The following is a 20,961-nucleotide window of genomic DNA, read 5'->3' as shown; positions in this document are numbered from 1 at the left end:
CTATAGACACAACAACGCTCATGACAACATATTGCCTTAACATTCCAGATTTGGGCCTGTGGGTATAACTCAGAGTTAGAGGACTTCCCTGGCTTATATGAGACCTGGGACTCATCTCTGGCACCATAAAAAAAAAAAAAAATAAGGAAAAAAATCCAGGATTGAGAATATGTCCCAGGGAACATATTCCTTTTCCTCCCATTTTTTACCAGCACCCCTTCCCAGCTATACCTCAGAGTTGAGGTGTGACCTTGGCTAGGGCACTGCACCCCATGCAGTGCTCCTAAACAATGAAGATCTTGATCCTGATTACTCCTAGCTCCTTCCCCAGCCTAAAATGAAATGATTCTATGAAAGATGATTCAGATTTCCTCCAGAGTAGGTTGTTTTCCCCATTCAGAATGCAAATGAATAAACAACATAGCAGATATTAAAACATGTCATGGTGGCATGACACATAAATCCAGTCTTCTCCTTTTCCCCTCTCTCTCACGGGGAGCCATCATTTCACTTCTAAAACAAGCTCAACACAAGCCCAACACTGCATGACAGATGAGGCTCAAATTGTATCTAGGAGCTGGTGATTTGCACATGATTTGTGATTCCCTTAGTATATTAATTGGTAAACACCCTATGAATGTGTGTGTAAACGAAAGCCATTTAACATATGCAAACAGTTTAATCTCTCAGTGTGTTGTTGCTCAGATTTCACAAATTCAGACACTCACTCCAGTGTGTATGTCATTTCCCTCCCACTTTACCCCGCCTGGTGCCATCCCCTTTCTGTGATCCTATTTCAGATAATACCATGTGGGTGATCCACATCTTTAAACCCTTTAATAGTAGAGGCATATGCTTCTGTCCTCAGAGAATTGCACATGTTGCTGGTTGTAATCCCTGTTCTAACTGCTTCTTTCCCTGCCCCAACTAATGGAACATAATGGCTTGATGAGCTGTATCATCATTTCTAGTTACTGCTAATCAACCCCCAACCTGACATCCTTGCTTATGAATACGTACAGAACTTAGAAAAAAAGGGGTACAGGGAATTGTCCCTGGGCAGTTGAATTTTCTGCCACAGTAACATCAGGCCAGGCTTCAATAAAGAGCATTTCAACTTGACCTGCATCCAGATTCCATTTTGAAAGCCTATCTGTATTTGTCAGAACACCCTTACAGCATGACTATTGCTCTGAACATTTCCTTAAGAGCTACACAATGCTTAAATGTTAGGGACAGGGCCACCTTGCACATAGGGAATGCAAGTAAAGAAGTATGGGTTCCTCGACCCTGTTCTAGAACTACTGAATCCAGATCATCTTGGGTGCAGTCCAGGAATAGAATATTAGGTAAACCCCCAAGGAATTCTGAATCATACTCCAATCTTAGAACCACTTAAAGATGAAAAGCAAGGGGTCTATTATGATACAGGGAAGATTTTATTCCACTTCACTCTTTCTCCTCTGTTCTGCTCCTCACTCCCTAGTCTCCCTTTCCAGATGTCTGTTTTCTTGAACCATGCATAGAAGTTACAAGAATTAAAGTCCTCAGGACATGTAGTCATGGTGTTGAGCTGGACTGATGAGAAAAAGGTGAATTCAAAGGGCTCAGCTATTCCTGAGGTCTTATGATGTAATTTTTCTGGGGCTAATCAAAAATCTGTTCATTGGAACAGATGAGTGGGACAGGTGTCTGATTCCAAGAAAACAAAAGAAACCCTAAAACCTTAATTTTTATCTTAGCACCCTACATCAAAATCTGAGATTTTAATGTAGAGAAAAAGATTGTTAAAAAAAAAAAAAAAAAAAAAAAAAAAAAACTGTTTCTTCTAAGTAGAAAACTGTAGGAGGCTGGAGCCACCTTGCTTTTTGAACTCTAATTCTAAGACTACAGGTTCCATCTATTTGCCTTTTATGTCTGTTCCATTAAAATATGATTTAATTATATATCGACCCATGGCCTGATATAGTAAAACTATCATTACTCTCCTGCCTGGATTCCTGAATGATACGCTGGGTAAGGGTGATCAAACCTACATTAATCTATAATACAGACCATAGGAGGAAGGCTGGGAATGGTAATTGCCAAATGTAACCTGGCAGACAACAACAATGAAATCCTCATCTCAAAACTCGGAACTAGGAACTGTTTTTTGTTTTGTTTTGTTTTTTGTTCTTTTGTTGTTGTCGGGTTTTTTTTTTTTTCCTTGAAGAAAATTACATTTTACAAATTTAACATCAGGTCAAGAAATATTAAATATAAAAGCAAAATATAGGGAGATACACCTCAGACCTGCCACTGCCAGCAATTGCAGCACCGGACCTTCTTCAGCATCAGCAGCCCTTTTGATTGGCGTTGGTACACAGAGGGGAGGCCGGAGTGTCAGTTACTACATGGTGTGGTTTGGACTATCACTAAGACCAGCTGCATCACCATCCATCTCCCTCCAGTTTACATTTTGTCCAGTAGTAGGTGGCCTTGCCAATTTCATTTTAAGAATTCTAGTAGAATTCTCTTCCATCTTCATTCATTCATTCATTCAAAAAGTTATTTTATTGTGATACAATTTCAAACAATGCATTGTTGCAAGACCTGCATAAAGAATTCCTTCCTCCTACACTGAGATTCATGAAAATTAAGATTTTATTATATTTGCTATATTTTTCTTCTCTCTCTACATAGGAAATACATACACACACACACACACAGAGTTTGTTTTTTAACCATTATGAACAAAATACCCTTTTAATCTCAGATACTTTAGTATATAATCTCCAAAACAAGAGATTATGTAACCACAGCATCATTATCAAAATCAGATAATTAACAATGATAAAATAGTATTGACAAAGTATCTACACACCTGTTATCCAAGTCATATATTTTATAGAAAATGAAAATCCAAGTCCATTAATTATGTCTTTAGTCCCCTGTACTCTGGAATAGTTCCTGAGTATGTCTTTGTACTTTATGACATTGAGTTTTTAAGCGTGCACATCAGCTATGTTATAGAACTTGCTCCTTCTGAGCTTGTCTGTTGTTTCCTTAAAATGAGATGCAGGTTGTGCTCTTTGGGCAGGAATCACAGGAGAGATGCTGCAACCTATGGAGAGCTGAATTCTGCTCATTCATCCTGTTCTTAGCAACATAAATTTTGAAAATTTGTGTTAGGTGGTATCTGCAAAAACTCTCCATTGTGAAATAATATTTTACTTTTATAATTAGCAAGCACTCTTGTTGAGATACTTTGAGACCAAGTACATACTTCTTTACTACTCTTCAATTGCACCCAATAGATTAATGTACATTTTTGATTCTTGATTAAATTGAGTATTAATGTGGTTGATGCTAAATAATAGTTCTCTACATTCATTAGTTGGATTTCTGTTAAATGGAAGAGTTTTCTCATTCATTCTTTTTTTTATTCAGTGCATTTTGTGAATTCTTATATTACTCAGTGGGTTATAATCCTTTTTATTATTTACTTTGATACTCAAGATGTTTCAAATTTGATCACTGGGAACTACTTCAAATTGGTTCCTATGTTCTTTCAACAAATATTTTGAGTGTTTACTACCAGTGTCTATCAAGCACTAAGGATATAATTAAGGATACATTTTTAAAAATTAGCCAGGCATGGTAGTGCACACCTGTAATCCCAGCTACCTCAGAAGTTAAGACAGGAAGATTATAAATTCCAGTCCAGGCTGGGCAACATAGGAAGTCCCTGTTTCAAAATAAATATGAAAAAAATTTTAAAAGGGGGGGTTGCTGGGGTTGTAGTTCAGTGGTAAAGCATGCCTGGGTTCAATCCTCCCACTCCTCTAAAATTAAATTGAATGGGCTGGGGTTGTGGCTCAGTGGCAGAGCGCTTGTCTAGCACATGTGAGATCCTGGGTTTGATCCTCAGCACTACATAAAAATAAATAAATAAAATAAAGGTATTGTGTCTGTCTACAACTAAAAAATAAATATTAAAAAAATTAAATTGAATTAAGGTAAAATTCCCAGCCTTATGGAGTCTACATTCTAGTTTGTGGAAGTCAAAAAAATAATAAGTAAATGGTATAGTATTTAAGAAGACATTAAATGTTGAGGAGAAACAAAAATGAAAAAGCCAGTTTGGTGTAAGGAATGCTGAAATTACTAGAGTTTAGCTAGGAAAACTCATTAGCAAGCGTCATCTGCACAAAGACCTGAAGGACACAAGGACCCTCATCATGTGGATGTCAAAGTGTTAGGCAGCACCCGAATTCTAAAGCAGGGGCAACAGTGGCAATTCCTTGAGGCAAGAACATACCAGCAGTTTTAGCAAGATGGCTGAGGTTGCTGAGTTGAGGACAGACTGTGGGAGGCAAGGAAAATATCGGCAGGGCAGAGTCATTGCCATTTACCTTAATGTCCTATAATGCACATTACAAAGGTCTTGAGTTTTTGTGCAAGTATATATTGATACAATGACAATTTATTGAATTACTTAGTCACCTCAGGGAACAGAGTTCCTGTAGAAATGACCTGGCTCTGAAATGATTCATCTTTTTCTAGGGTCACATGGGATTCAAACTGCAGGTATACACATATATCCCTGTTGTATTAATTGACAGACAGATAACAAAGGAAAAGTTAACAAACTCACATGCAGCAAGGCTTTTCAACCTGTAGGCCAGTCTAGGGTGTGTGTTCTGTAGAGAGAGTTCATGTTATGGCCTTATAAGCACTGCCATTTCTAGTTCACAGTTACTGTTAGTTCACAACTATTTTAAGAAAACATGTCACCTTTTATTTTTTCCCATCAGGAACTAGGATACTGCTTTGTTCCCTAGTATGTAACATGAGAAAACTTAGCCAGGTGTGGTGGTGCACACATGTAATCCCAGCAATTTGGGGGTCTGAGGCAGGAGGATCTCAAGTTTGAGGCCAGCCTCAGCAATTTAGTGAGGTCCTAGCAATTTACCAAGACCCTGTCTCAAAATTTTTCAAAAGGGCTGGGAATGTGGCCCAGTGGTTAAGCACCCCTGAGTTCAATCCCTGGTATCAAAAGAGAAAGAAAATTTAAAATGCCATGTATGCTTTCCTTGCAAAGCTTCATTTTTGTCCACACCCAGTTAAAGACTTCTCACCTCCAGCCCTCTGTCCTCAAATGACCTCAATCTGTGACCACACTTTGTCTAATCCCCTCACCACTTCTTTCCTTGGGATAGCACAGGGGCCAACAATATGACCAGCCATCTCCTAATAGTAACAGAGAAGAAAAGTACAATCTGGTCACAGAGGGGAGCCTGTGAGTCAGAAATTTAGGACTCTATTCCTACCATCCCTTTGACTGATTTCTCTGTGACGTTATGCTGCTAACATCTGCCTCCACAGGTGTGTGAAGGGCTTTAATTAATATTTGTAAATCTCCCTGATTGCCACAGATAGAAGGTGGCAGAAAAGGGCAAATTATTATTAATCATGGGGAAAAAATGGAGAGATTAAGTTTTGTTCCTTCATCAGAGATAGGCCTGCAGCACAGACACTATTTTTAGGACAGAGGATTAAATATAAATCCTGATTTACTTACTTTGCACTTACGGAAATGTCCAGTGCCTGCTCCACGCTCTTCCCAATACTCAACACCCAGTGCCTCCAACTCCTAATACTGCCTCTTACTGAAAGGAGTCTTGCTATTCAGTAAGTGTGAGGGTTCATCTAATTAGCTGATTTCAGTTCATTTGGCATTAAATAATTCCCCAAATTCCCATATGTTTGAACAATATGCTCAACAAGGGGGATGATTCTCTAAAAGCAATTAAATAGTTCTTTTAGGAGAGCTTGTCATCGGTCACTCATAAGCATCCCTGCTATTCCTGTCCATGCTGAATGCAAGCAGCAATTACATGGAACGCACTTAACCCTCTCTAATGGCCACTGGCAAGCGTCCATATGCAGGCTGCCACTTCGTGCTAGTTACAGAGCACTCTGAATTTTACAATTTTTTCAAACCTTGAGTATATTGTTTTAGGCTTGGCTATTGCTAATACCTCTGTTTTCCAGTCCTTTCCCTGCTTAAAGGCAAATGCAAACATGATTTCGGCTTAGCTTATGGTTTGCTTACAGAGGAAAAAATGTCATCTTTGGACTTTATGGAAGGTTAAACTTTTTGATGGCATCTCCAATGGTTCTTGGGGCTGGAGGGAGACCAGGTAATAATACTCAGGTCTGTCTTGGATACAGCAAATATAAGATGTTCTTGCTCAGTTATATTCCCTGACTTTGTTGCAGCATCAAATTATAACTTGAGAGAGAACAAGAGATGTCAACAAAAGCAATTCAGAAATTAATAACATGTTAGATGCACTCATAGAAAGCTGTTTGTTTATACAAGATCTCAGAACAGGTGTTATCTTTTAGAACTAAATTTCATCATTATATTGCCCAAGAGATTGCTCTTTTAATCAGAGATGACATAGTTAAATGCCCTTTCTAGGTGGTGAGGGTGAAAGTTTTGATAATAATATCAATCCGAGATCTTCAATAGTATTGCTCATGTGTGAACCCTAAATTGCTTTATTGACTATATTCAATATAATTATATTTCTTGCAAGAGAAAATCCTGCAAACAAAAAAGAAAAAGATCAAAAGACTTGTCTGAGAATGCACGTGTAGTTGGGGGAAAATTAAGCAGACTTATGAGTTTTCACTCTTGCTGTCCCATAACTACCTCTATTTAGTGTTTGTAGGCAGAAATTGAAAATAAAAAGCCAAGGCCTAGGGGTAACTCAGTGGTAGAGCAGTTTCCTGGCCTGCATGAGACCCTTGGTTCCATCCCCAGCTCTGCAAAAAATGGAAGAAAAAAAAATCCTAGAAAATGAAAAGGGAGGCATTCAATGAGGTACTGTTATTCCTTTAGTTTAATTTCACTTTCTTTTATCTGTTTCAGGACTGCATTTCATTGTAAATAATTCACAATACTGGAAAATCAGAACACCAAGTTTGGGTGGAATGATTTAAAATTTTAATCTGAAGTAGAAAAGAGTTGAAAATATATATTTGTGTATTTGATTCTGCACATTTATTACTGTCTACTGTGCTATCACTGTATAACCAACCTATGTATGTGTACATTGGCATAAAATAAATGTTCTCAAAACCAGAATAAACATACTCAATGTGTGTATATTTAAAGTTCTGTTTGGTTCCATAATAATTTGTTTTCTCATTTACTTGCATTAAAAAGCATTGCTGAATGTGTTGTTGAGTAAAGGGAATCTGATGGTAATAAGATTACCAATCAGTCATGTCTATAAAGTTTGTCATTGATAATGTTATCAACAAGAATAAAGATTCAGTGGCTGATGTTTGACTCACCAGGTCATTGAGTTTACGAGTCCCACCCTATATACCCAAAGAAGTATTGGTCATTTTGTCAATTGGTTGATTAAAACCTAGATTTGAAACCTAGGCAAAACTCAGCCTGTGTGCCCCAATAGTAAACTAGCTCCTATTCCCCAGGTGAGCCCCTAGTAAATGAGGTACTATCCAGAAGGGAGTCCTGAAGAGGAATTTACTCTGCCTGTAAAGTACCCCAGCTTGGAACTGTAAATTCTCATTGGAAATTCCTGCTCCTGGCCAGGTATGGTGGCTACTCAGCTACTCAGAAGGCTGAGGCAGGAGTATTGCAAGTTCTTGGCCAATCTAGGTCATTGAGCAAGATCCCATCTCAAAAAACAAAACGGGGGGAAAAAAAAGAAAAGAAAAGAAAAGAAAGAAAAGCCTCATCCTTAACATGCTTCTCTCTTTTATCCTTTATCTCTTTTATCCTGAAGCCTGCAGTCAGATGGGTCTGAGGTGCTCCTGAGTCCTGAAGTCACCTGTGGTCCTCCAGACATGATAGTCACCACCCCCTTTGCGCTGACCATTCCACACTGTGCAGATGTCAGTTCGGAGCACTGGAACATCCATTTGAAGAAGAGAACACAGCAGGGCAAATGGGAGGTGAGACCCTGTCCTTCCTTTTGTAAAAATGGGATTGAGGCTCTGAATGGGCTAGATTTCACCTTAACATCTCTTACCACAATGAGTCAGTTGTAAAATTTTCAAGCATTTCCTTGTTGCAGAGGCATTATGGCATGGGTTTTAGGGAATCCTTAGGTGTTGACTAGTTGTTCTTTTTCCCCCACCCCTACAAGGATGGTAAAAAGATAATCCAGAACATTTTGTTTGATTTTAGAATGCAGTTGTAATTGCCTCCTTATGCACCTACTCATTGATCTCCATTCCTTCTTCCCAGGTCATGTCCCTGTCTAAATTGACATTACTCTGTGCAGTTAAAGAGGAAGCTGGGGCAGGCAGTCTGTGCTCAGAAAATAAACTATTGTATCTGGGTTTTGTTTTCTTTTTTTTTTTTCTTCTTTCTTTTTCATCCTGGGGATTTTAAAGTAATCAGGTTTAAGTATCCAGGAACAAAGTAGGTGCTTAATATGTGTTTGGTGAATTAATGAATGCATTGAGGATTATTATTACTGTCTCTTTCCCTGTGTATGTGAGTACATGTAAAGGGATAAAGTACAAATAGAGAACAAAGAGAGAGACAAGAAAAGAGATTGAGGATACAAAATAGGAGACTAACAACTAGGAAGACAGTCACAGCAAAGAAAGATTACTGTTGAATTACTATTTTAAGTGAAAGCTCTGATTTATCTGTCTGATAGGGACTCCTTTATGTCCATCTGAAGTCAGTTTGCATGAAAGCAGGTGAATTATCTTGTTGGAGCACAATGACCTGTACCAGCTAGCCCTGGATCTTGCCTCCTGGGAGCTGCTGCAGGCAAAGGAAGTAAAAGGAAAATGATGTTTCTTTAGGAGAAGAAAATTCCCAGTTGTTGCAATGGATTACATTTACCCTGCCCAATTATGTCTTGAAACTAGTCTATTTTCTTTGTTCCAGAATGCATTCTGCTGTTTATTCAGCCCAAGAACTATGACAGGCAAATTTCCTGGGGCCTACAGTTCATAGAGGGGACATATTTGGATCTCTTTCTTCCCTTTATGTTTTGCTTTGCCTGGATTTTTACCATTTTAGTTTTTCCTCTCAGAACTTCCTCACAATCTCTTATATCCAGATGGTGTTGTATTTATGCTCTACTACACCAGTCACACATACCCAAGTTCTTATCAGAGAGGATGAAGTATTCTACTACATCTTATCCAAATCATTTATTTAATGGTCCCTCGTGAATGATTTCAGTGGAATGAAAGAGGATAAAATGTTTGAGAGAAAATAAACACTGCCTTAAGGATATTTAAAGAGGTTTTCAGAAATAGATCTTTAAAAAAAAATAAAAAGTTTGCTTATTGAGGTTAATGTTCACCATTCTTCTAAACCCAACATTGAACAATTAACCAGAAATGGGACTTTCAGAGTGATTTTTGTTATAATAACCTATTAAAGTAGAATTATGACATGCTAAACATAACCATTTCTTGAGTTCTTGATGTAAACAGATATTTTAATAGAAGAGAAATGCTTAACATGAAGATAATTAAGACAATAAAAATATTCTGAAAAAATATTTCTTTGTAATTTATTTATGAACTTGTAACATTTTAAATCCTACCTTATTTCCAAACTGAGAGAATGTATCACATCTTTCCCCAACAGGAAGTGATGTCAGTGGAGGATGAATCCACATCCTGTTACTGCCTTTTAGACCCCTTTGCATGCCATGTGCTCCTTGATAGCTTTGGGACATACGCCCTCACTGGAGAGCCAATCACAGACTGTGCCGTGAAACAGCTCAAGGTGGCCGTCTTTGGCTGTATGTCCTGTAACTCCCTGGATTACAACTTAAGAGTTTATTGTGTGGACAATACCCCTTGTGCATTTCAGGTCAGTATTTTTTTCTGTAATTGATCTGTCGATGTCATAAACATATGAGCTTTCCTGAAGATCAGTATCAACAAAGGATTCTGTTGTTGAGGGTTTGGAAATGAACCTTCATCTCTGATTTTACTGGCACACCCATCTGGATGCAAAGGCCTTGTTACTATGTGTCTTAGAATGCAAGAAGGGATGATTTAGTTGGCACTCCAGGAAAGAAAAGGATTGAATTAACACAGGTAGAGAACATCATGTGCTAAATTACAAAATGAATTAGAAGTATAGTTATAATTCAGAAACAGAGATGCAAATGTGATAGAAGCGTTGGAGAAGCACTTCTGAGCACCTTTTGCAAACCTTTATAAATGAATGAAATTTAGGAGCAAAAGACAAAGGGACACCACATCAGAAAGAGCAGTGGCATGAGACATGGAACAGAAAGAGTTTTATTTGTTGAGCAAAGGGCTCTGAGAAAATGGCTTGAATCAACTAACGGTTGTGGTTAGGGGACAACAAAGATAAATCATACCTATCACCAGGCAGTCATATTATATCCTGGACACATAGTCTATTAATTATCAGGGCTACTAGGGCAGAGATAGTTCAAGGTTCCTTTCCATTTTGGGTACTTTTAATCGTGTAAAATGCATCTTAAATTAGTCATTTATGAAGAGTACAAGTTTATTATTAGCAACAAGGATAATGCAGAATTGCCTGTATAAGTTTTGCTGATATATAAATAGCATAGCTCTCCTGACACACCTCATTCCCGATCCCTGCTATTCCAGTGCTGCATCATTAAGTCCGTTATGCAGAGCATTTCCTCAGTAACTAGATTTTAAGACACTGAGGTGGAAAACTCATGTTTTCCAATAGAAAAGATACAGCGACTTGAATCCTGAACACACTCCACTAAAGGTGACAGTGCCAGCATGCATTTCCAAACCTTCCCTGACCATCTTGTAGGCAGCACAGGTCATTAAAAAGGGAAGAATTCATCTTTGGCTGCTCACAAAAGAACGAGGCTTATTTGAAAGGTGTGGCATCTCAGTGTAAGTATTATACCTCATCTTGTCATCGTGTCCCTTCATATGTACTCTTTGCTCTCTGCAGTTAACAAAGAGAGTTTTTAGATTTTTTTGTTGTTGTTGGTTGGTTTTTTTTTTTTTTTTTTTTTTTTTTTTTTTTTTTTTTTTTTTTTTATCTCCAAGAGGAAATACATAACAGATCTTCAGGAAGCAAAAATAATGAATAAACATCTCAGAAAGTTTCATCTCGGGTCGCTACTTCCATGAAATAGTTGGGTACAGTGCACTAATGACTCTAGTTGGCTACTGAGTAACTCAGCCAGATTTTAAAGGCTGAGTAAACTGGAGAAGCTATGGAGGACCTGGAAGATTTCCAGTCTCCTGACTTATGTAGATATTATGTAGATAACCCACTGCTGACTGCTGTGACCATGAGGAGCTGTTCACACAACTGCCTTGAAATCCTCCTGTCACCAGCTTGGCCTGTCTGTTGAGCAAAGATCTCACTGATGAGGTGTATACCAGCAAGATAGACATTTGCTTAAAGAGGTTATCCTCAGTGATTTTCAGATGATCTGTTTTCATTCCTGTTGCCACTAGCAGAGTCTTCAACAGCCCAACTATTCACAGACGAATAAGTACTGCAAAGGAAGTCATGGGAAAAAAAAAAAAAAAAAAGTCCAGAACAAACCTTTCCAAGCCACCTTTGCCATTCCTGTTGGTAATTTACTCTTCTTAGTCAGTGCTAAGGAAAATGTCGTTCTCCCTCTGGTTGAATCCAAATATCTTCATTCCATTATTTAGACCTATAGCTTAAATCAGTGAAACTTTAAATCTACTCTGGAGAAAGAGCTTTTGGTAGAAATACCTTTGGACCCCATTTATTGTAATCTGTTCATCCCTAGTGATTCTTTCTCTCTCCTGTTAGGTCTGATAAAGTTGATTTTAAAGTTGCATTTGATTGTAGGTGACAGCTGTCATGAGGTTCCAAGATACCACCAACCTTGGTTAAGTAATTTTTCTGACCCAAATATAGATTAAAACATAACTTGGGGCTTTTCTAAATGACAACTTCTTAGTCCAGGAAACCACCATTCATTTGGTTTCTGTTTTTTGTTTCTGAAAGTACCTTGTCTTCTGGATTTTTACCTAACTGAATTAGTTCAGAGCCTTCAGCATAGATTCACTGTGAACACTGTAATATCTGAAATTATCTGTGTCATATGTTTATGGTATATGTGGTGTTTCTTAGAGGGGGAAATTATATTGTTATTAACTTATTAAAACAGTTGCACTTTCAATAGGCCTCAGCAACAATTCACTTTTTAACCTGCAAAAGACTTTATAGTTAATATTATCTCCCCCAGCTTGGGTGGTAAGAGTTGAAAATATGGCATACGATGTTGACACTTTTCCTGTAACCCCATAGAACCCTTATTTATCAAAATTAATATGTAGCTTTTCATGAAGAATATCTGTAGAAACTACCTATCTTGAAATTTGCTTCAACTATCACTATAATGAAATTTTTACCGTAGTTAGGAAAAAACACAAGCATAATTGTGACATCTGTGGTTTATGTGCCCTACTAGAGCTTTGCTCTTAACCAAGAAGGAAGCGCATGGGTACATCTTTCATTTCATTTATATCTTAGTGGGACATTATGTTTTATACAACACTTAAATTCCTAACCTTTCACCAAAAGACCTTGCAGAAGAAAAACTTCCAGACCCAACTCTGTCCTTTCAGAAGTGGCTAGGGGCCACACAATACAACAGTTCCAGGGAATATTTCATTAGAAAATTTGGGTGACTGAATAGAAACATTCTCTATTTTCAGTTCATCCTCCTTTCCCTGTACCTCCTGCAGAGATACTCTGTTTGCTGCTCATTTGTTGTGGAATACCCTATTTGAATTATAGTAGCAGGGTCTTTGAATTGAAAAAACAAAATACCTCCTCTACCTAGCCGAGACATAATTAATGCTGGTTCAAGTTTCAGGAGGTCTGTTCTGATACAAACATCTAAAATCATCTCTATGGAAAATTAAATCAACTCAGATAATGCTACTCAAAAGTAAAAATGCCACCTGCTGAAGTCCTGAGAAGGGTAAGAAGAGGAAGAGAAAGGCCAAGGATCTCTTGTCTTCCTGCTTGTGCTTCTGTGATAGTTAGAGCAGACATGTTGTGTTTGTGGTTCTGACATTGCCTCCTTTGACAAATTCACCAGAGGTTGTAGATGGGGGATATATTTCTGAAGCAGTAGCATTCTAAGACCTGTTTTTTTGTTATTATGTTTTATTACACCCTGACACACACATACAACTCAAAACAAACCTTGACATAGGGAGAGCAAGGAATTAAGCATTTGCCCTATCTAATCTTAGAAAGAGAAAAGGAAAAACAACCCGCATTTTTTTTCCTCTCCATCGCTCCCAGCACTCCTATTCAGTACCTCTCGGTACTCATTACTTACTTGGCATTAATGTGGATTTAGAATCTAATTTCAAAGGATTTCCTCCAGATGTAGTTCTGTGTTTATCAATAATGCAACCTTGGGAAATATTGTTCACGTAAAGCATTTAAAGGAAAACACCATAGCAACACAATTTGTGTGTGTATGTGTGTGCGTTTGTGTGTGTGTGTGTATGTTTAAGTTCAAACAGTTTTGTCTCATAAATATGTAAATTCAGCCTGCCTGTTTTAGTATCCCTGAAGTACACCTGAATATTGCTGCCTGTCTCATTAAATCAACACACAGAGCTCAGTGAGGGACAAAGCACAGGTTTCTCCTGGCCACAGCTTCAAGAACTGGATGGCTTGCAACCCCAAATACAAACTGAAGAAACAAAAGACCTAGAAGAATCACCGTCTAGAGTCTCTGGTGCCTTTTATACAAGACATTAGCCTGACCCTATTTTCTAGTCTCTTTAACTCCAATATCAATTTAACAATAGATCCAGAGATTTAATAGGAGGTCTCCTGGTACATAGAAGGCAGATAGGGAAAATCAAGTGACTGTCAAGCCTCAGTCTTGGGTGATAGATACATCCATGTGAGTGATTCAGAGCTAACTCGGTAGAGTTGTTTGTATCACTGATTCCCAAGCCAGGCATTGGAGTCACTGGGGAACCACTTAGATGCCCGGGCCCAGCCTCCCAGGAGGAGTACGCCATAAGCTAAAGACAGGATGGAAAAAACTCTGTTAAGTGCAGTCCATTTTTGTTTTGTTTTATTTTGTTTTGTTATTTATTGAAACTGGAGATTGAACCCAGAGGCTCTTTACCACTAAGTTACATAGCCCAGCCCTTTTTATTTTTTATTTTGAGATAGGATCTTGCTAAATTGCTGAGGGTCTCACTAAGTTGCTGGAATTTGCAATCTTCCTATCTGAGCTGAGTCACTGGGATTACAGGCATGTGCCACTGAGCCCAACACAATCTGTTCTCTTAAGTTTATGCTAAGAAGTTTATTACTTTAACTCTGAAGCCAATTACAAATATATAAATAGTGAGTACTTCATTATTGTGCTTTTTTATTTTAACAATTATTTTGTTACAGAATTACTGTAATTGCTTAATATTTTATGCAAGATTACAAAATGCTGTTAATTATATATAGTTGGTTCAATATGTGCAAATTAAACTACTGTAAGCTAAAATAACAAAAAAAAAAAATGGTTATATTTAAGTTGGGGCCCATAAAGCAGAACTTTTTAGAATGTCCCCTTTTGCTCTGTGATATTAAGTAGATATTTATTTTTCAAATTCCTAATATTATTCCTTCTGCATTTCAAGGACTATTTAGACAGTATACAAAACTCTAGGGCAAATATAGACTGACTTATGTCATCTTACACATTATATCTTACACCAATGAAAAATTATTTATGGGATAGAGTTTGTAGCAATCTGACCTTTCCATCACTCTTTAAGATAATAGCAGGCATAGCAGAAGCAAAAGCAAGGAAATCTTGTAGAAAAGACTAGACGATGATCAAGTCACCCAGTTATAGTCCTTGCTCTGTTATTAACCATGTTACTTTAGGAAAGTAGCTTTCCTGGGGAGGCCTCCATGTTTTCATGTATAAATAAGTACTTAGTGATCTACATCTTCCTTAAGTTCCTTTCTAATATGATGATTCTATGTAATTTATAAATATTAAAATAGTCTAGCACTACACTAAGTAATACATGATCTTGAACCACATCTCCTGATGATTTCATTTAGGTGAGTTAGAAGGAAAGAAAAGGGGTACTCCTCAGAGAGCCTGGTTCAAATGCACTTCAGAAGGGGCAACCCTGTTCTCATACTGTGGCTTTAATATGGTTTTAAAAAGCATGCTGCATATTTGTATCTGTTTCTAACCTTGCACCAGAATATTAAAAAAAAAGGTTAATATATTATTATGCTAATTATTTTGCTTGGCAAGGAATAAACCCAGGTAAGCAAAGGAAGCTTAAAGAAAAGTAATTTGTCCAAGACCATACAGAAATGTGATGTGGCAAGAATCATATGCATCCTCCTCTCACCTATAAGATTAGTCTTTTGAGTATATGTAGCTACCAAGAGATTCTGATGCACCTTGAAATTTCAGCAACATGACTCTAAAATAGAACACAAAGTCCTAAGGATGACAAGCAAAAATTCATGATTTGACCCCTGCCCTACATTTTCAACATCTCCAGCTACACACTTTGTCACCCCAACCTTCTCTCCCAGTTCAGTCTGCCTATGGAGTCTTTATATACACACACACTCTACTTACTATCTACAGGACCTGCTCCCTCCATTCCAAGCAGCCAATTCCTATTCCTACTCTGATATCACTTGCTCTGTTATTGTCACCACCTCTACCCACTTCTTGTCTTCTCCTCCCATGTAGGTGAGGTAACCCTCTGTCTGCCTTAACCTTCAGGGTGTACATGTGTCTTCCTGCTTAGATACTGTGTTATAATCATAGACCTACTGTTTTAGCCTCACCAGACTGTGAACTCCTTGGTGGTAGAGATCATTTTCTTTTTGTACAGCCTGTGCCCAGCCCAAGCATAACTCTAGTAGACACTTATTAAATCTCAAAAGAAGGAATCAGTGACCCATATCTGTAAAAGACCTAATATCTCATCTAAGTAGACATTTAGAATCAATTTCTTCTCTGCCTCACCCTGCCTCTTTCCTTCCATTCTTTACAGCCCCTTTTAGGCTTTGGCCACCATGTTTCTATGCCCACATCTGGAATCTACAGTGTTTCAAATTACCTGCCCAGTATTGTAATTGCTAACCACATGTCTACATTTAAACTAATTAAAATTAGAAATTTAGTTCCATAGCCACCCTAGCCACATTTCAAGTGTTTTAAACAGCCACAGTGACTTGTGTTTTCCATATTAGACGGTACAGATAGAGAACAGTTTCATCATCAGAAAGAGTTCAGTGCTGGCCTCAGGGTCCGAAGATACGATCTTTCCTCTAGCAAGACCAAGGAGCTAGAGAAAACTGACATTGGAACTCAATCATTTCATCCTGAAAAAAATACACTAGCAACCTATTAGCTATTTGTGTATCTGTAAAAAATAAAAATTGAAAATGTTTTTAACTAATTCCATAATGTATATAGATAAGAGATAGATACCCTGTAAATCTGTTTTTATCCATTAATAATTGAAATGCAAGTTTTACTGTATATATAAACTTACTTGCCTTACTTTTTACAACCTTTTGTAGAATCTGGGAAGATTATAGGGCATAAAGGATTTCCATTTTTATATTTCTCCTAGCTCTGCAAGGAAATTGTAAGTCAATTAATGGTCATCTTTAAAATGGATTTAGGGAAATCTCTTATCTCCAGGCACATTGAAAGTGTTACCTCTATGGTGGTTTAATATTTTCCAGAATACATATTTGTCCTATGATTTCATTTGTCCTGTCACCTCTCCAATACGATTCTAACCAACACAAATTTAGAGCCAATTAAATGTTTGCTCAATAGAATATATGTGGGTTGTGTTCATATTAGATATAATTATAAAGATTTCTCAGTGAAAGCATTTGATTTCTTTTTTCTGAATTAAAAGTAACTTGATAAATAACTTATTTTTTCCTGGCCTTTTGGTATAGTAATTTCTATGAATGTTACTACAAATAAACGTGCACTCTGGAACATTTATTTTGAGCCAGAAATAAATAAATTCCAGATAATGCCTGTGTGAGTGGAGAATAATTGAACCAGGGCAGAGCAGGCTGTCTCTATGTTTATTGAGACATATAATAATATAGCAGCATAAGTGCAAATACATCTTGATTACGGTCATATCAGAATGAAATTCATACAGTCCTGGAGACACAACAGGATTCCAATTTGCTTGGGGCCAGGGGTGGTCTTTCAGTTTTAACCAAAGGCACAGTGTGTTTAAAAGCCTGTGCAACACAGGTGACAAAGAACAATTGTCTCTTGCTGACCAAATCCTTATCGCTCCACAGCTTTTAGTCCTTCACCTTGAACTTGATTGGGGTGTAAAAGAAGTGTTGATGATACTGTTAGTTCAACCCTGAGGGACACATGATAGTGAGCAACCACACCCATAGAAGAAAATGCATAAGAAGTCAGATGCTTCATTGTTGTTTCTTTTCCTTTTTCCTTGCCTGTAGGAAGTGGTTTCAGATGAAAGGCATCAAGGTGGACAACTACTGGAAGAACCAAAATTGCTGCACTTCAAAGGGAATACCTTCAGTCTTCAGATCTCTGTCCTTGACATTCCTCCATTCCTCTGGAGAATTAAACCATTCACCGCATGCCAGGTACTGACCAAATGGGCTGCTCACAGAAACAGCTTTGCTGTAACCAGCAAGGGTGTCACAAACCCGGTGAGGGTCCTGGTTGCCATTCTTTCTCCTTTCAAGTATGGATTTCATCTCACGACTGTCACAGGGATGTATCAGTTTGCGCTACACACAGGGAATGAAACACACTGTCGTAAATTCACAGGTTTCTAACAGGTGGGAAAAGAGGTGCATGCTTGTCAGGCAATGTGACATTTCTCCTCTCCTGTTTGATTTGTGCTGAGTATTAGGTTAGAGGTGGCAATTTAACAACTTAAAAGCAAGGTTTGTGGGTTGGCTTGTTTTTATGAAAATCAATCATTATGAGACCTTGTTTTAATCATATTTAGCAATGAGTAAAGTAAATGTCAGTGGCAGACTTTTCCAGGGTGATCATTTTGAGTAACAGAACTGTGGCTATTGAAAACAAGAGACGCTATCTAAACACAGGAAGTGCTTGCTGCTCAATGAATTGGTCAAGATAACAAGAAATTCGAAGTTGAAAAGCAAAGGCAGGATAATTCCTCTGTAGAGTTCTTTTATAAATATATGAAGATATTTATATATTAGTGTCCATGTCTCTTAATAAAGAGTTGTTATTTTTTTTTTCTTTTAACATCATGGAATGCCTCAGTCTCCTTGGATCATTTGTAGGGATGTTGAATACAGACTTTGCATGAAAAAATCTCTTAACAACTTGTCATCCTGCCACAGTAATCTAAGAAAATTTCCAGGGATAAGTATTATCATTGGAAGCAGCTGGCTAGTTCATTACAGTTTAAACCAGAATCATCTGTGCTTCAAATGATAGGACTTTCCAGGACCTGGAAAAGCATCTGGTGGCTTCACATTGCTTTGGAATCACAGGACATTTTCAAGCCCATCAGCATGACATGTAGACCCTTGTGGGGTTTCATTCGAACCTTTCCACCCTTGCAATATTCATTGTTCAAAAAATGATACAGGTGGGCTGGGGATATAGCTGTTGGTAGAGTGTTTGCCTTGCATGCACAAAGTCATGGGTTCAATCCTCAGCACCATTAAAAAAGAAAATAATGATGCAGGTGTACAGCTTGGGAGAATGGGTTAAACCAATTCACAAAGAGAAAACCAGAACTGAACCTAATTGCTGGTTAGAAAAAGTTTGAACCACCCTCCACCCCTTCCAACTTCTGAAATTTTAGTGAAATTTCAAATAGGACAAAGCTGTATTTTTCTAGTAACTTTTCAAGCTTCCCATTACCTTGGGAACTGGCCCCTCCCTGTTCGGTTTTATTGCATCCAGAGCAACATCAACATATCTCATGGCTCTGAACAATTTTGGGGGGGGCCACAGGGGGTTGGCACATTCAGCAGATTTCCTACATAGACAGGTTTCCTATGCATAATTGTCTTCTTTATGACATGTCAGACTGAGGTGTCTTCGATTTCCAGTAAGCAGTGTTCAAGGTTTCTAGTCTAAATTGAACTTCAGAGTATTGTTAAAACAAGTCCTGATAGTCATGCAGATTCCTCTATATTAATCTTTATAGGTTATAAGGGCCTCATTTCACTGGATCTAATACGAGTGACTTAGTCCAAAGTAACTATTAAGTTTAATGCTTGAAGATAAAAAATCGGATGAAAAAACCATTACCTTGCAGCAGCTCTTAAACAATAATTCCAACACCAGGGACACCAAAAGAGAGCCCCAGGTGGAAGAGGCTTAGGGAGTGAGGTGGCTGCTGACCTTAGAGGATACAACCAAGGACAGCCAAAGCCAGAGGGCATTGGTTCTCAAGGAAGCCCAAAAAGCTACATCACTGGGATGGGTTGCTTGCATGGAGGCTGTGAATATATATAAATATTTGCCTTTTGTAATGGAACATAATTTGAAACAGTCTTGGAATGTTGAGAAACAATTTAATTTTCTCTGCATCAGGAGACTTGCCCCTGAGGTTTCGTTTGTCTTTCATTTTTCTTACCCAAAATGGCTTTCTGCTTGTTCCTCCTTTCTCATTACCACCCAACCCACCAATTTCCTTGCAGTTCATCACTGAAATTCTACCGCTTACATGCACGTGTATTTCATTTGGCTTAGTGGCCACCAAGCTGTGTTTGCCCCGGGCATAGATGTCAGCACTTTGGGAGCAGGGCTTGTGTTCAGCCTGCTTGAGCCTCTTGTAGAACATCATGCATGCTGACAACACCGGCATGGATAACAGAATGTATTTTCATTAGGGCATAGTGGTCGGGAACTATCAGGGCCTTCTTCTTGTTATCCCACAGAGAGAGACAATGAAGACAGAAAATGGCACTTTTTCTGACATTATATATAGGTCTATCCCTCAACCAATAAATATGCCATTCATCCAACTGATTGAATGGAAAACCTCTGGTACCTTTGTGGTCTTCTTTCCCTTTTTCTACCTTTGAATCAGGAATCTAGGAATTGATATATAGCAATTGATACCCAAACCCCACTCTTCCAAGATACCTTCCTGTTTTCTTCTGGGAAAGCACAGACCTGGAAGGTATCCAAAGCAGAGCAGGTTTGCTTGTTAGAGACTCACAAACTGGCTGACAAATGATTTTTAGAATAATGTAGGTTCAGGCTGTGTCCTGAGCTATGTTACGAGGGCCTTTCTGTCAAAAGGTCATATAAATAAAAATCTTGGCTGAGGTTCTGGAGGATACAAATTATGGAATTTTTTGTCACAACCTCTTGCTTATAAGCCAGGTATTATGGGTGAAGGGAAAGAAAGGTTCCATGAGTTCTTTAGTGACCCAGGCAGTAGCATCCACTGACCTCCAATCAGAGAAAAACAGGTCTGCAGTCCTAGTCCCCCAAATAATCCATTATTCCCTATTTTTTGCCTCAGACTTGGAGACTCTGGCACAATTAGGGATATGTTACTGCCCACCTATCCCTTTCCTCGCCCCCACAGAATTAGTAGCCCTCTGTAAGGAGGTAAACAGCTGCACTCTCAATACTTTATAGGGACCTTAGAGCAACCTAATCATGGTTTTCTTTATTCCTTGCTGACTGTGTACTGGGGAAGCTGTAATAAATGGTTTGCGATCAATTATTTATTTAATTATTATTTTTTTAAGTCCAACGAAACATCAAGTCCGGTTATCACATCCTAGGATAAAAAGCAGCTGTCTTTTCAGCATGCTATGAATCTTGGAAAACTCAGTGTCTGTCTCCTGCTAGGATATGATTTACATTCTCTCCATCTGCTGGAAACCTAATTATAATAGGAATCAAAATG

The 20,961-nt window shown here is 38.1% G+C and overlaps 1 protein-coding gene across 8 annotated transcripts in view; it reads left to right on the top strand.

The window, feature by feature from the left end:
• UNC5D (unc-5 netrin receptor D) overlaps window positions 1-20,961 on the top strand; it is a 533,325-nt gene that overhangs the window by 485,527 nt on the left and 26,837 nt on the right. For all 8 annotated transcript variants that reach the window (XM_079139085.1, XM_079139082.1, XM_079139081.1 and 5 more), the window contains 3 exons: window positions 7,809-7,977; window positions 9,644-9,871; window positions 17,537-17,686. In XM_079139085.1, the coding sequence (XP_078995211.1) occupies window positions 7,809-7,977; window positions 9,644-9,871; window positions 17,537-17,686 (547 nt within the window). The remainder of the gene's footprint in view (window positions 1-7,808; window positions 7,978-9,643; window positions 9,872-17,536; window positions 17,687-20,961) is intronic.

Source organism: Sciurus vulgaris (genome assembly GCF_902686455.1).
Source record: "Sciurus vulgaris genome assembly, chromosome: 5".
In the NCBI taxonomy this organism is placed as follows: Eukaryota; Metazoa; Chordata; class Mammalia; order Rodentia; family Sciuridae; genus Sciurus; species Sciurus vulgaris.
Note: the sequence above shows the minus strand (reverse complement) of the source record. Positions and strands in the feature narration are given on the sequence as shown.